The following is a 16,916-nucleotide window of genomic DNA, read 5'->3' as shown; positions in this document are numbered from 1 at the left end:
TGAGAAGAGTCAACCCAAAAAGGAGGGAAAACCCCTAAATATACATAGAGGAAGTAAAAATCCCGGTAAAAAAATTCAATGAAATAGTACATGTTTTAATCGAAATGGTATGGTACTCTATTTAACGAAATGATACTCTTTTTTTAATGAATGGTACTTTTTTTTAAAAAGAAATGGTGTATGTTTGGCGCTGTGATGTGTTTGCTCACACATCACAGCATGCCGCCTCTCCGCCCTCAACATACATAAGCCACAAATTACCCCCTGCCCCAAACCACCACCCAAAGAAAGCTGATAGAGCTTGTCATACTTATACACCAACAATTGAACTTCTCTATATGTGCTCCCTCCAAAGAAAAAAAGTGTCACGTACAACAACATCGAATATAATCCAAAAACAAAACATATGTGCAAGGGTCATGACTCATGAGGGCTTCTTCTTACGCCCAGCACGTGATATTCGTCTTAGATCTTGAGTACTCATTTTCAATCCCCTACAAAATAAAACTCAGAGCATGAATTCTGTTGGAAACAGCTTAATAAGCTACTGTAGAAAACTAGAAAAAGCTGCTGCAGAATGTTAGATATACCTCTGATACAAATAGACAAAGCCGTAGAACAGTGGCAGCAGCATTAAAACCAAAACTGAAATGACAACATAGAAAGCATTCGTCCGTGTCTGCACACAGAAACAATGAGACAACATTCACAAATTGTTGATTCTTTTAGTAAACAGAAAGCAAGTAATTGAAGAACAAATTGATTTGGGGGGGGGGGGGGGGGGGGGGAGGGGGGGGGGGGGGGGGGGGGGGGAGGGGGGGGGGGGTGGAACGGTACTAGTTTGATCAATATCTGAAATTCAGAAGCAAAAGCTTTGCCATTGCATTTATATGTGGCTGATTTTCTGTTTGATGTTTGAGACAGTTCAGATACTATATTGGAAGCGAAGTCCTTAGAACACAGACATATCCACACTTTATACAATGACCAAATAAAAGCAGTAACAGTAGAAGATGAAGAGAATACTTGGAAGAAAAATGCATTTATATGTGGCTCATTACTTATTTAATAATTGGAAAAGTTCATGATTTGTGGATGTCAGAACATATTAGTTCAAAAATAATACAATCTAAGCATCTAGATTGCCTACCTTGCCACCTCTAGAGAAGGGTTTTTGACCTCCAGAGCAACTGTGTGCATTACAGAACTGGTGCAAGAAAAATTCTGCCATTTTCACAGCAAAAATAAAAATAATTATGTCAGACTCAAAGGTAGCACAGGTTAATTAATGCCTGAAACTCTCAAGATTGGATTAGGTGAAGAGAAATACCATGAAGGCGACTGGCTGATAGACCTCCGGTAACAGGAAAACAAGTGTCAGCAAGAGTCTGCACACAATTACACAAATCAAAACTTTGTTTATTAAGGGACACAAAAAATAAAGTTGTGGAATAGTACAGCTGGAAATTAATACCAGCAATTTACCTCACATAGATGGCGATTTCTCACGGCTGAAGCTGGATTACACTTGGTCTTTCGTGGTTGCAAATCCATCACAAGATCACAGTGTAATGCTCCACACAAGTATGCCAGACAATTTCCCTCTGTCTTAAGAAGCACATTAGGTTACATAATGCACACATTAGAAACAGAAAATGAATTATTATGACAATAAAAATGTGTTTATTAATTTCAAACAAATAATAGAAAACTGGAAAGAAGAAAGTCATCAACTGGTGCATAATGAAACAGTAGTACTTATAACTTTTTGCACCTGGAGCATTTAACAACAGAATATTTGAACTAATGTAATGTATCACTTATTCAAAAGTAGTGCAAACATATAGTACATAGCACTACAAAAGCGCAACTACAAATCAAACTAGTGCCTTTCAGGTTATCAAGGAGATCTCTAGGCAGCATAGAAGCTGGCCATTTTAAAGGGGTTGAGATCATGAAACTTATATCATTCCGCTAAGATATCCTGCATTTTAATTAGGCTTATCTATACACCAAAGACTATCTGATTCATGTATGGATCAAAATCTCTGACATGGAGATTCTCAATTTGAAGATGTTGGAACTTGGTTAATAAGTTTCTGGTTTGGGATATGGAGTATGAAATCATTTAACACCTACAATTACGGGTCTTCCACAAAGGGAAAATAACAACCAACAATTAGTTAAGCATTAGATACAACTGTAAATAAAAATATGGCTTACACATCCAAGTACAGAGGCGGAACCAGAAATTAAGGGGGACCAAGTAAGAAAATTTACCTACTTTTTTAAATTATCAATATTTTTAAACTAGTTTTTTTTTAAGGATCGGAACTTGGGGATGGCGCTCCCGCCCGCCCCCCATGTTCCCTACGTTTTAAAAAAATATCAATTCTTAAAAGACACTTTAAAATATAATGAAGATTAATAATCAAGCATAACAGCCGAGATAGAGAAATAGAAAAAGGGTGGGAGAAAAAAAAAGTAGGGATTGTATATAGGGTTGTCAAAAACTGACCGGATCCAACTGATTATCTGACAAAAACCGAAGTGACCCGAAAAAAATAATTACACATTCAATCCGCATAAGCATAATGGCCTCGTACAACTACATTATCCGATTATACCCCGAACCCCAGTAACTGACCGATGATCCGATTTGACACCCCTAATTTTATACGGAGTGTAATATTTGATTGTTTTTATGTCCCATAGTAAATAAGGCCCAAAAATCACATATTTCTCAATAATTTTCAAATTACAAATGTTTGTGTATAATTGAAGTTTATAATTTTTGGACTTTATTGGATTTTTGGACTCCAACGGGTTGATTCCAAGTCCAGGACTCGGAAATTTGAGTCCGGATCCGATCTAAACTTTTTTAAGTCCAATTCAGTCCTACAAGTTTGGAATGGAATCGATTGGACTTTTCTTAGTCCACTTATACACTTAGTAAAGAGTCCTAAGAATATGTAATTTCAAACAGAAACTCGGGAATTTCCGCCCCTCCTCTAGGTTCATATGTAACAAGGCATTGATGTTTGAGTGCTCTATGCCAGAGGGAAACACTGTGCAAGTCACGTCAAAAAAAGTGGACGCAAGAGTAACAGTTTGAAGAACACTTTGCTCCATCTTTTATTCTTTGTCTATAACAGTGTCATTTCAATAGCCTCGATTTTCATAACATGATGAAGTTTTATCTCCCAAACTATGACCCTAGTGTATGTGTCACAACAACTTAATAATACTAGCCATCCCACATATATTCTAAATTGAGAAGGGCGTAAAGTGCAATGTAATAAAAGGAGAAGAGCACTCACCGCATTTAGCAAATGATAATGTCTGTTATCAAAATGCTTGTCAATATATTTTTCTGCATAGAAGCTCTTTTTACAGTAGCCACATCTCCATTCATTTACGTCGTGATTTATCTTGTGCAGTTCCTGATCCCTGAACATATCATTATCTGGGTGAAGTCTACACTTGTTTGAAATTTGATACTTCTCTTTCTCCACAAAAGGCATGAGATACTGCATTAATTTTCACTCATTAGGACCTTAAAACTAGCATTGTGAACTGTTTACTTAAACAAATGGAAATGTACCTCATCAATAACTTTCCATGCTGCTCTGCTCCTCTCTCTTGAGCAATGTACCTCATTAGCATGCTCATGTTGCTGATTTTTTCTGAAAAACAAATCCAATGATAACTGATAAGGGTAAAAACAAACACATTTTTTTTAATGAATTTATTGGTGAAACAAAAATACTGATCGAGCATATTAGCACGTATATTGCTAATTTACCAAACATGTGTATGATTTTATGTGAATGATCCTAATAGGAATTAAACTATAAAGTTAAAACAATTATGACTGCATATTCTGCTAGAAGGTACTGAACTGTCTAGTACCTTATATGTGTACAATCTTCAAGATCCTGTATAACAATGTCAGGAGAAGTCACTGTTAGTCTTCTTCATGGTAATTGTATCACAAAATACAGTTATTAAAACACAGTAGTTGAGGAACAGGGAAAACAAAATACAATTAAAAAGAATGGTGTGAAAGATATCAACTAAGAAGTTAGATCAGTCCAATACAGTTGGGTTTTCTTCTTTTTTCCCAAAGCTTGTTATCGAAAACACCTATACAGTTCACTCTCCTAAGGAACCATACTTATAAGTTATAACGCACATCAATCAATACTGTCTTCAATGTTTCTCAACTAAAAATATTGCACAATTTTTAGTAACTGTCTATTTGTCACGCAACTCTCTTTGAGAAATCACAACCAACTCTTTTCACTAATATCCTTAGTTACATGAGAAAATTAAAAATAAAAAGGAATATTAAAAAACCAAGTTCCCTACATTTTACACCCAACAAGGGCAACAACATGAAGGTCTAAAATTCTTCCGGAGTGGCTATTGGAGTATTGGGTGTAGATAGCAACTTTGTGATTGCTCGAAATCCAGGTTATTGGAAGGAGTCGTTGCAAAATAAAAATCAAAGAGATGGAACGACTATTGGTTTGAAATGCAGTATAAAAGTGGTTCCTAAAAACAGTAAGCAAACAATATACTTCGCGTGATTAGGACCTCTGCCTGATAAGTTTGCAAATAAGGCAATCTTCACTAAGTCTACTCAGGACCCTCTGCCTAATTAGATTCAGCTAGAAATATAGCCTATAAGATCCCATCAAATGTGAGTCAGCCCTTGAAACCCGCACTTCAATCTGTAACCAATTCATGTTCATGGAAACCTCCTGATCAAAATTGGATTAAATTGTATACTGTTACATTTTGCGAGAACTTCCATTTATATGACTCGAATTGCTGGTTTTCTTTGCAATATTCTGTTGAAGATGTTTTTGATATCCATGAAAAAGCAACTAGCTGCAAACTTCCTACATAATGAACTGCTTAATATCCTGGAAAATTTGCAGATATGTGTAGATAGAGAATACATGGATGGGATGATATCATCTTAATTCTGACTCAAGAAATGTGATTTCACTCCACCCCAAAGATATAACCTATAATATTGTATGCAAGTTGCGATAACTTCATGGAAGATAGAATTTGCACAGAGAAATTCTAAGTTTTAACAGACTAGCAGATGCAAAAGCTAAGCAAAGAAGAACACAGACTGATCTAGATTTTTTAGTATTAATCTTCTGTACACCATTGACAGAGTACACTACTCTCAATTTGAGGGACTGCAATCCTTATATAACTAAAATAAGTTCACTATAATTCAAATCTAAATTCCCGCTTTGCATTAAAAAGTATTGTAAAGGTGGTTTTGGATCATTTGAGCTTAAAATAAATCAGCTCGGAAATAAGATTGATATAGGATATAGCAAGGTCTAGACATTCATCTAATTCAACCTGCAAATACATAGACATAGTAATCAACTGGGACATATCACATATGCAGTATGAGTAGTCAATTCTCTTATTATGTATGGTTTTCATCCCATAGGCCATCAAGAAACACAAGCTCTACAGGCCAAAACCTTTGGTTCTTGATAAATCCATCAGATCATAAACTAAACTAGCTTGAGTGTGTGAATACTAAAGCTGAAATTTTTGTGTTGTTGTAAGCAAATCTAAGTGTGCCCTTGTGGAAACTAAATCAAATGAAGCAATGATCGACTTCCCATTATACATTGTTCTCAATTGTTGTTAAACATTACTCCTTCTGTCCGAACTTAGTTGTCACATCACATTACGAAATCACATTACAATATCAAACACAACGTGAATTGAATTAAGTGTTCCGTGGTTAATGATTCCCACTGGTCTACTCCCATTAAGTCTTGGTTATTGGACAGAGTAGACAAGTGGGTATAGGGTTTGGGTAATGTTAATAGGGTTCTCATTGGGTGGATACGCCTCTTATTAGAAAGGTTCTTTATTAGACAGGGCCCAACTTAACCCATTAAAACTATGATATAAAAAATTATATAGATAGCTTCATATTCCCCTATATTTCTATAATTATTTTTTTTCATTTTTTCTTGTTTGTTACTTTGTTTATTGACCCACTGCTATCGGTCCGTTATTGACCCATAACCCGCTTTGACCCACTAAAATTGATCCTCTCATTATCCAACCGCTTTTGACTGCACCGACTGTACCCGAACCCGCCCAATAACCAGACCTACCCGTACTTAGTTGTCACAGACTCACATTAGAGCAAATGAAGTGTTTGCGTGAGTACAGTGCTATTATAGCGCGAAGCCCGCTCAAGTCTCAACAAACGCAACAATATAATCCCCAATTCAATCAAAACTGGAAAATTAAAAATTAAATAAAATTAAAAGTGAGGACAATTACCTGAGATTGGCCCGGAGATGAAGCTTGGATCCAATTGGGTGATGGCGAAAAGCAGAGGAGCAAGAAAGCGATTAAGAAGTAGTTGCCCATCTAATTAAAACAAAAAGGGAGATCGCTATTTGCTTAACTTTTACATTCAAGCTCCCTATTTTCATGGGAATACCGACTAGGTTACTTTGCTGCCGCAGTATAAAGTATAAAATACTCCGTATTCAACACCAACCCACAAAAACAATCACAGACTCCTTGATTATGATGTCACCAGCTGTCAAACTCCTCTCTTTTTTAAGTGACCGACTTACTCTCCGCCGTTACCGTTAACTTCCATTTTCTCTCTCCTCCTCATAAGGGTATCTGTTATTTCCCACAACAACCATCAAATACACAAATAAGGCAAAATGTCTCTTTCTCTCTCCTCTACCTGTTATTTCTCTTCCACTATTATCAATTCATAAAACCAGAAACAACCGTATTTTTAATTACCACATATTTTTATAATCATCTTGCTTGGTTGATAATTAGTTTTTTTTGTTCTAATGGCCGCGGCCGCCCCGTCGAAGAAGATTAAGGAATCTAATGTAATCGGGGGCCTTCTTCTGGGGCGGTACGAGCTTGGGAAATTGTTAGGTCATGGGACATTCGCTAAGGTTTATCTCGCCAAAAACGTCAAAACCGACGAATGTGTGGCTATCAAGATTCTCGACAAGGAGAAGATCCTTAAGGGTGGTCTAATGGTGCATATCAAGAGGGAGATTTCGATCCTCCGCCGTGTTCGACACCCTAACATTGTTAAACTGTTTGAGGTGATGGCGACGAAATCAAAGATTTTCTTTGTGATGGAATATGTTCGTGGTGGCGAACTTTTTAATAAGGTGGCCAAGGGTAGATTGAAAGAGGACGTGGCCAGGAAGTATTTCCAACAGTTGGTGTCGGCTGTGGGATTCTGCCACGCCAGAGGCGTATACCACCGTGATCTGAAACCGGAGAATCTATTATTAGATGAAAACGGAGACCTCAAGGTGTCCGACTTTGGGTTGAGCGCTGTATCGGATCAAATACAACAAGATGGGTTGTTTCATACTTTTTGCGGTACACCAGCTTACGTTGCGCCGGAGATTCTAGCAAGAAAAGGGTACGATGCGGCAAAGGTAGACATATGGTCTTGCGGGATAATATTGTTCGTGTTAATGGCAGGGTATTTACCATTCCATGACCCGAATATTATGTCGATGTACCGCAAGATCTACAAAGGAGAATTCCGGTGCCCACGGTGGTTTTCTCCCGAATTGGCAAAATTGCTGCGCCGATTGCTGGTCACCAATCCCGATACCCGAATCACTATTCCCGAAGTCATGGAAAACAAGTGGTTTAAAAAGGGTTTCCAGCATGTCAAATTCTATTTCGAGGACAACAAAATGTGTACTTTCAAAGACGATGAGACAAGCAGCAACTTCGATGACACAGAATCATTGAATAACGAATCTGAATCCGAGTCTGAGTCCGGATTCGAAATACAACAACGGAAGCCTATTCCAGGTCTACCTCGTCCGGCCAGCCTTAACGCGTTCGATATTATTTCCATGTCCAGAGGGTTTGACCTGTCCGGGTTATTCGATGAAGACGGAGAAGGGTCCAGATTCGTCTCAGGAGCCCCTGTTTCAACTATTATTTCCAAATTAGAGGAAATCGCTAAGGTGGTAAGTTTTACAGTTAGGACAAAGGATTGTAAAGTGAACTTGGAAGGGTCTAAAGAAGGTACGAAAGGACCATTGACGGTACAGGCGGAGATATTTGAGCTAACACCGTCGTTGTGTGTGGTGGAGGTCAAGAAACAGGGCGGCGACAAGGGGGAATATGAGGATTTTTGTAATCAAGAATTGAAGCCTGGCCTCCAGAATCTTGCTATTAGTGGTCATAGTTCATCCGCCGTCGAGCTTGGTGGTTTCGCTATTGGTGGTCATAGTTCGTCTTCCGCCGACCTTGGTGGTTTTGCTATTAGTGGTCATAGTTCGTCTGCCGTTGAAGTTGGTGGTTTCGATATTACTAGTCATAATTCGTCCCACGAGGTTAGTGGTTGTGATGGTGGCGAAACCGTGAATTTGCTGCCGTCGGATAGGGAGTAATCCCGTATTTTATTTTATTTTAATTTAATGTTATTAATTAATGTAATTTTTTTTTTTACAAGTATATGGGGATTAAATTGTCAATTATCTAGCGGCAGATTTTTGCTTTTTAAAAGTTTAGGAGGCAGGGTTATTATTGTTGTATGGTTCAGAACAAATTAGTGAGAATATACCTTATACTAAAAACTTATACTCTTTCTTTTAAAATACCTTAAAATTTCTATTTGGTGGAGCAATAACAAAAATATCTTAGTCGTTAGAATAAAGCATTATCAAAACTAATTAAGCAAAAGTTGTCAATCATATTTATTTAATTACATTAGTGGTAGCTTGTTTAAATGGAAAGTTAGAAAATGTAGAGGAAAATGGACAATACATTAGGATTTTTTGTCATTTAACACCTTAAAAAAATCAACTTTTGTAATCAAATACCTTACTTAATTTAAATTATATTAAATCACTTTAAAAAAAAACACAAAAATTTAGAGTTTAACACCAACAAACGGAAAGAAAAACGTTAGTGGGTCGTACACTTGCATAGTTGCATATATTCATCCACCTTTAACCTATCTTCCATGATTCATTTTCCCGCTTTTTGTTTTCTTCCCTCCCCCTGCTCCCCGTCGTAGTGTACTGCTCCTCTACTGCTTCTCATTCAATTCTCACCCAAAATTAAATTTCTTTTTCTAATTCAAAGTACCATGTTCTATTTATGGAAATTCAACTTCAAAATCAAAGCAAAATTCAAAAATTACCTTTTTCTATTTGTGGAAATTCGCTTCAAAATCATTGAAGCTGGTGGACCAACAAGGTATGGAGGCATTGAAGCTGCCACATTTGGGTATTTTGAGTAGTCAGTTGTTTAAATATGTTTCTGCTAGTGATCATGTAATTCTGCAAGTACTAGTTGTGTTGTGCCACTAACCAACTTACAACAACAGAAACAGAAGCAACATCAGCTTGTTTGAACTTACAATGGTGCAACAAGTTCGAATGGTTAAGCAAGTCCACTGAGCTTACAACAACAACACAATTTCACTCAACTTACATTCTTACAGCATCAACATTAGCCAACTACACAGAAGTAGCAGCAGTCAACTACAATGGAAGTAGTAGTCAACTATAATCGCACATCAATCAATCACAACAAAAGCATCGAGTAAAGTTTACTTTTGAAGTTTGTAGCAGCAACAATAGTGACTAAAGATGAACTTAATATAATCTTATGAATTTGGTCCATTAAAACAGCAAACGATCGAATTTATTGCAGAAGAACGAATGTATTCCATTAAAACAACAAAATATTACAATTGTCATGCCAATACAACTTTCATAAACTGCTACATTACACAAACCTTCACCGAAACCAACTACGTTGCACGATCCTAACAACTAGAAACATTCCTTAAATCAACTTTGTTACACAATCCTAACACAATCATCAATTTCTTATTTAGGATTAGGTTGTTGATCACATTTGTTTCCCAAGGCGTTCCATCAGGTTGATCCAGCCAGTCTAAAGAGTAGGTTGTTGATCACATATAATTGCCAAGGTGTTCCATCGGGCATTCCATTGGGTTGATCCAACTAGTCAAAAGGTGGAACTCCACAGTTGCATCTTTTCTCGTTAGAAGGAGATGAACTTATGAATGACGTTTTCTCTACAATTGTCAAATAAAATGGTAGGAATTAGGTTTTCATCAAGGTAATTTACCACTCAATAAGCTTAATTTGTCAAACCAACTAACAATCCAAAATCCCCAATTTGATTTTCACATGAACCCTAATTTTTCACTAATTTAAATTGGGGGTTATTTTACCAATTACAGTATAGTTTCAACGACTCAAGGATTATAAACTATAAATTCAAAACAATTGCAAAGAAAAAAAAAACGTTTAATTTTCACTAGAAATTAAGCTCAATTTCGATTACTGATTATCAATATTCATAGCAATTGATCACTAAATACTCAAAATTTACATCTGATTGTTTGATTGTTTGCAAGCTGAAGAAATGTAATTCCAGTTGCATCAATTTCATACGGAGTAATTTGGAAGGAAAAATTTTGAGAAATGAAAACCGAGAATAATCAAATATTTAATCGTGAATATAGAAGGGGAAAAAAACCAGTCGTTGGCTAGAGGAACATTTTTCCTAATGTTTTCAGTTAGTTGGTGTTGAATTCTAAATTTTGTGTTTTTTAAGGTGTTAAATGACAAAATATCAAAAATTTAATTATATAAATGTTGATTTGCAAATAGAAAAATATTACTAGAGATATTACAAGCATAATTGCAATAGTTTTCAAGTGTTTCAAAGTACTAAAATATAATACAACAAGACACGAGTGTAGTATAACAACTACGGTGTACATCAAATCATCAAGCGAGATGACATTTTCATTTTAGAAAAAAGCAATGAACGTGCATAACTTTCAAACATTTCATCATATGCATGCTTAGTTCCAACAATTAAAACCTCAATTTCTTGTTGTAATACCCCGAATTTTTAAAACTTGATTAATTATGCTAAGTTATTTTTATTTAGCTTAAAACCGTTTTAAATACTAATTTCAAACTTTATTTTAATTAACGAAGTTTTATTGCGATTGAGTTTTAATATCGTTACACGATTTTTTTTTCTTCAGATTTTATAATTTAATTTTTACGAGCTTAAACTACCATTTTAAATCTTATTTATTTCGAATTTTAAATTTATTTTACGTTATCGGTATTTTATAAAGAATTATTTGAAAATCTGATTTTAATTAAACATTCCTATTTATATCAGTTCCTAAATATAGCAAAGAAATTTCAGAAATTTACCTAACTAAGTGAAATTACTAAAATAACCCTAAAGAGCACATTTCCAATTTTCTTCTCTTCCTTGCTCTCCACGTACAAAGTAAGAAGGAAGAAATTTCCTTCCTTCCTCTTTTCCCTTGAATCTGTCTATATTCATTTGCTTAATCCCCAAGTTCTTTTCCTTCTCCTTCACTCTCCATGTTTACAATTCCAAATTGCTTTCTTCCTTTTTCCCTTACAAATTCACCATTTTTCAGAGTTGAAATGGAACATCAGAAATCAAAAAAAAAATATCAAAGACAACTCTACTCCCCTTTTTCTCTCCTCTGTCGAACCACCACCAATCAACACCTCTTCCACCACCTCGCCTCACTGCTGGCTGCTTTAATCGACCACCACCGCCACAATCCCCACCCCTTTCCTTCGACCAAATCGGCCCGCAGTGCCGCACTCCCCTGCCTCTATCATTCTTTGCCTCTGCCGCACCACCCAGCCACAAAGACACCACACTCCGGCCACCTAACCTCGTCTTAGAACCATCTCCGCCCCAAACAACCCAGCGAACGGCCGCTGCGCCGCCCAGACTTGACCGGAAACACCCCTCCCCTGTTTTCCCCTGTTTTACTCGACCACCCTCTTCCCCTTCCTTTTTGTTCCGCCGCACCGCAATCACCATCACCGGCGCGCTTTAGCGCCGCCGTGCCGCCCAGGCTTCAGCCGCCACCTCCCTTCTCTCTGCCCTTCCTCTTCGTTTGTCCCTTGTTCCTTCGCGGCTCCTCTGCGTACGCTAGCCTTACGGGAAACAAGTTCCATTTGGAACTTTGTTTTCCTTTATTTCTTAAGCAGAGGCCCAATTCCCTTGGCCCAAATTCCCAAAGTGAGTTTGTTATCTTGCCCATTTATTTACCAATATAGATGTTTTATGAAAATAAATGGATTACTTAAACATTTCAACAAAATAAATTATTAATAATGATTTAAAATATATAATTTGACAGATTTTTTGGAAATAAATAATATTTCATTAATTTCGAAATTATAAAATATATATTCATTATTTTAAAATTGTTGATTTTAAATTATTTATCATTTAACATTAATTCAACCATTTAATCCTTTTAAAGAATTCGAACTCGGAGCTCAGGAAGGACGGTCCATCAAACGGGACGTATAAAACTACGGTTGAGGTAACATCTATTGCTAACACCCACAATCCCCTTATGAACTGTGTTTTATGAATTTATGAAATATGTTTATAATGATATGTTTTAATGGATTGTGGGATATGAATTGTGTTTATAAAGTGTGTTTTATGCATGATGATATTCAAATGTGTTTATGAATGATTTTTATAAGAATGATGAGTTACGAATAAGATACGAAACATGATAAATAAAAGTGTAATCGGTTCTGGCAGTTAGTGGGGTTACTATTTCTAGGCCGTGCACGTACCGCCGTACCGCGGGACACCCAACAAGGGAGAGTGCTCCTTGAGGGTTACCGCAAGCTAAAAAAAAGAAACTAATTAGGTACGGGCGTATGTCCAACAAGGGAGAGTTCTCCTTGAGGACTATCGCAAGGTGGGAGACGTCCCGCAAGGCTAACTTGTCAGTTACCAAGTAAAATGAAGGTTTTATGAAAGATAATGGAAACTATTAAAGTTTCAAGTTATAAATGATGTTTTATTATAATGATTTTATGAAAGTGATTTACTATATTCTATTCTCCCTGATTGCAAAGTAAATAAAATGAATTGAAATGAATTTACGTTGTTAGGATAGTATGTTACTGGGCCTCGGCTCACGATGTTGCTTTTGTTTTAGGTACAAAGAAGATCATGGGATGCCTTAGAGTGAGGATGCAACCATCAAATTCACGATCGATGTTTAGTAAAGATAACTATGTCATTAGTAATAAAGGGATGTATTAATTAAACTCTAAGTTTGATTTCATGATTTGAGTTAGATTTTAATATTAATGTTTAATCAATGCTAGAAGTATTTATTATTAAAGTTTATTTAGTAATTTTAAAAAGGTTATGTCGCCTTGTATTTCCCGCGAGGGAGGTACGGCATGTAACGCTCCGACTAAATTAGGGTTTCCGCTGCTAATTAAAGATAATTAACCTAATTAATGGTGTTTAGAAGTCGGGGTGTTACACTTGTACTCCAACATAATTCGAACTAAACTTTACACACAAATTACTCATACACACAACTGCCAAGATTTATAATTAGACGATAATAATTGCATCAAAACACATAATTAAACTAATAATAAAATAAAACAAAGTACTTAATGTGAAGTTTAAATGTTCAAGACTCACTTGTAATTTTTCACTCAATTGCCTTCTTAGATGCAACCACTTAACAGAAAAATAAGAAAGGAAAAAATAAATTAATTTAAACCATAATTCTGAATTTGTATAGTAAGAACGTAAAATTATAATACGCTATTAGAATTTGAAAGAAACTAAAAGTTGAATTATCTGGAGATCCAAAGCTATAGAGAAGAAGGAAATGGGGATTTAGATGAAGAAGGAGTCATTAAGGTTTTACTAGGGACCTGATGTAGGTTGCCACAAGTTGATGAGAGCGATTTTACTAGGGAACCGATGTAGGTTGCCACAAGTTGATAAGAGTTGTAATTTCAGGCAGTATTTAGATAAAATAGTCATTTTACATTTACTTGCTGAAACATCTAATTCCAAAAAATTCATATATTAAGCTTTCTGTTTGTTCACCCCCCCAAAAATAAAATCTCTTCCAAAACCTATTATAAATCCATAATCAAACATTTTCTATTACGGAGAAAATTATTTAAAAGGTCAAAATTCTAATTCACCTAAAACAAACTATTGGTCTCTTATACTTCATCTGTTTCGCAATAGATGCATCATTTATTTTTTCACGTATCCGAACATGTTTCTTTGAACATTAATATCTCTAATTGCGTGTAAGTAAAAATTATAAAAATTTGATATTTGAAATCCTCACATTGATATGAATTTAACAAGATCTCACTTGACTATGTTTGTTTTTACATAATGTGAAAGAATAATTGCCAAATTTAGTTAATGAATAGTGTCCAAAAGAGAAACGATGCATCTATTGCGGAACGGAGTAAGTATCTAGTAGCCAAACACACTAAAACAAAATACCATTTTTTTCATCTAAATTTCTACAGAGTATTATGTTATCTTATGTCGTTGGCTTATCTATACCTACTCCCTCCGTCTCTTTTTGTTTTTTACGTTTTCCTTTTTAGGTATTTCAAAATGTTCTCTACATTTTCTTTTATATTATCACATAAATGACTTAGTATTCTATCAAAATTTGTGTCCAATTATTATTTTAACCAAATTAAATTCATTGGGTCATTTAGTCTCTCAAACATTTTCATTAGGACAACAAATTTTATCATTTCCCAATATCAGAATTTTGATAAAAGTGACAACATTATAAATAAACGTAATTTATCTTGTTTTAAATAAAAAAAATTAGGAATCTCGATGCAAATTAATTAACGGATTTTTCATGAAATGCCCCTGAGGTTTGCTTTAATGCACCAAATACCCCTAAACTTTCCAGAATGCACCAAATACCCTCAAGGTTTTAATAAATAACACAAAATGCCCTTAATGAGCATTTTCCGTCTATTCCGTTAAGTCTCCGTTAGCATGAATTTACTTTTTTACCCTTACTCAATAATTTTCTCTACTAATCATAATATTACCACTTAATTAAATTTAATTAAACCCCTTAAAAAATTAATTAACTATTATCTAAAATATTAAGACCCTAAAAATCTAATAACTATTAAAAAAAAACAAATTGACCCAAAAATGTGAATTTGCTTGTTCATCACCACGCCACCATCATCATCTTTCTCATCATCATCATCTCATCTCAAACCACCATGAAAGCGTTATTTCCATCGATCGACACCATCATCATCATCTTTCTCATCTCAAACCACCATCATCTTTCTCATATATCATCATCATCATCTTTCTCATCTCAAACCACCATGCATGGAAGTGTCATTTCCATCAACCGACGCCATGTTCGATAATCTGAAGCTCCTGTGAGTTTAGAGATGGAGATGATATGAGATCCATCTATCTGATGGAGGTATAGAGGATTCGTAGATCCTCCATCCATTTTAACCAGGGGGAACCAATGGAAAACGATTTTGCGATTTAGGTTTAAATTGATTTGGGGAAAATCAATTTGGGGAAGAACACATTTTTTATTTTATTTTTGGAATAAATCTGCACAGTATGGTTTTGGAGTATTTCCATCGATTAACTTGGAGTATTTTTTGTTGGAAATTTTCTGGGATCTTGTTGGTTTTGGATTTTTCTTGGTTTTGGATCTTGTTACGAATATTTTGGGATATAATCGTTGATTTTTGCTGATTTTTCTGGGTTGTAAAAGTTGATTTTCTGGGTTTAAGAAAGAAAAGGAGAAGAGAAGAGGAAGGGTTCCTCGGTGGTTGTGGGTGGCGATGGATACATATTTGGAAGAAGCATCAGCGGGAGAGAGAAAGGAGCAAAGATGATGGGATTTGGAGGATTGGCAGAGGGAGATAGAAAGGAGCAGAGATGATGTGGAATTTGGAGGATTGGTTTGCAGACTCCTGGAAGAAAAAGGAGACAGACTAAAGAACAGGAAAGAGAAAGGAAAAAAAAAAAGGAAAAGAAAAAAAATTAATGCTAACGGAGACTTAACAAAATGGACGGGAAATGCTCATTAAGGGCATTTTGTGTTATTTATTAAAACCCCAGGGGTATTTGGTGCATTCTGGAAAGTTTAGGGGTATTTGGTGCATTAAAGTAAACCTCTGGGGTATTTCATGAAAAATCCGATTAATTAATCGTTAAAACGCGTGAAAAATACCAAACGTAAAGAACAAAAAAAGACGGAGAGAGTAGTATTTAAAAAGGAACACCATAGATTATTAGAAGCCATGTGGGATCTCTCTTTTCATCCATCATTTTGTTTTGTTTTTTTTCAATTTTTCTTTATTGTTTCTATGATTTACAACTTCTAATGCCTCTTCCACTCCATTTTCCTTATTCAACATCAAGTTATTAATAGTCTAATATACTCATTAGTCTCTTCCACTCCATCCCTTTAAATCCAATATTTAGTCAACATATAATTTTTATATTTTTCCAAACTTCAAATTACACCTCTATTTAATTCATATATTACTCCCTCCGTTCCTAAATAAGTGTCAAGTTCCCATTTATGGCATTCCCTTTTAAGTGTCCAGTTTCCATTTTTGGACATACAAACTTTACCAATATACCCCTTAACTTCTAAACAATTACACAAAATACCTAACTCTCCTAATTATTTGTGTCGAAAAAATAATAAAGTAATAAAAAAAAAGTTTTTTTTTTTTGAAATGGGAAGTCAGACATGGGGAGTTGGAGTTTTTATGGGGAATATTAATTGTCCCCCCATATATTCCCCCAACCCACCCCCATTCTCACCCGTATCTCTCTCTCTCTCTTTCATTTCTTCAACTTCCCTCTCTCATTTCTTCACTCTGTTTCTCTCGTTTCTCTCCTTCTCTCTCTAGAATTCGAAAAACTCTCTCAATTTTTTGGGTTTTCTGGGATTAAACCTTAGAAAT

General features: G+C 35.5%; 2 protein-coding genes and 1 long non-coding RNA gene across 3 annotated transcripts; 2 read left to right on the top strand and 1 right to left on the bottom strand.

Annotated features, from left to right (window-relative positions):
- Window positions 1-91: 91 nt before the first annotated feature.
- Window positions 92-6,481, bottom strand: LOC110801937 (uncharacterized). Its single transcript, XM_056837927.1, has 9 exons — window positions 6,343-6,481; window positions 3,913-3,938; window positions 3,605-3,686; window positions 3,321-3,530; window positions 1,486-1,608; window positions 1,331-1,388; window positions 1,151-1,224; window positions 591-679; window positions 92-494 (listed from the first exon to the last, which is right to left on the bottom strand). Exons 1-9 carry the CDS (start codon window positions 6,430-6,432, stop codon window positions 425-427), a joined length of 822 nt encoding a protein of 273 aa, XP_056693905.1. The 5' UTR covers window positions 6,433-6,481; the 3' UTR covers window positions 92-424.
- Window positions 6,482-6,660: 179 nt separating this feature from the next.
- LOC110801936 (CBL-interacting serine/threonine-protein kinase 12-like) lies at window positions 6,661-8,655 on the top strand. Its single transcript, XM_022007339.2, has one exon. It carries the CDS (start codon window positions 6,879-6,881, stop codon window positions 8,463-8,465), a length of 1,587 nt encoding a protein of 528 aa, XP_021863031.1. The 5' UTR covers window positions 6,661-6,878; the 3' UTR covers window positions 8,466-8,655.
- A 3,352-nt stretch (window positions 8,656-12,007) lies between these two features.
- LOC130468130 (uncharacterized) lies at window positions 12,008-13,233 on the top strand. Its single transcript, XR_008928551.1, has 3 exons — window positions 12,008-12,147; window positions 12,395-12,457; window positions 13,094-13,233. It is a non-coding gene; the product is annotated as an uncharacterized lncRNA (long non-coding RNA).
- The last annotated feature ends 3,683 nt before the right edge of the window (window positions 13,234-16,916 follow it).

This window comes from Spinacia oleracea, chromosome 1, assembly GCF_020520425.1.
Source record: "Spinacia oleracea cultivar Varoflay chromosome 1, BTI_SOV_V1, whole genome shotgun sequence".
In the NCBI taxonomy this organism is placed as follows: domain Eukaryota; kingdom Viridiplantae; phylum Streptophyta; class Magnoliopsida; order Caryophyllales; family Amaranthaceae; genus Spinacia; species Spinacia oleracea.
The sequence above is the reverse complement of the archived record's forward strand: the minus strand, read 5'-3'. Positions and strand labels throughout refer to the sequence as shown.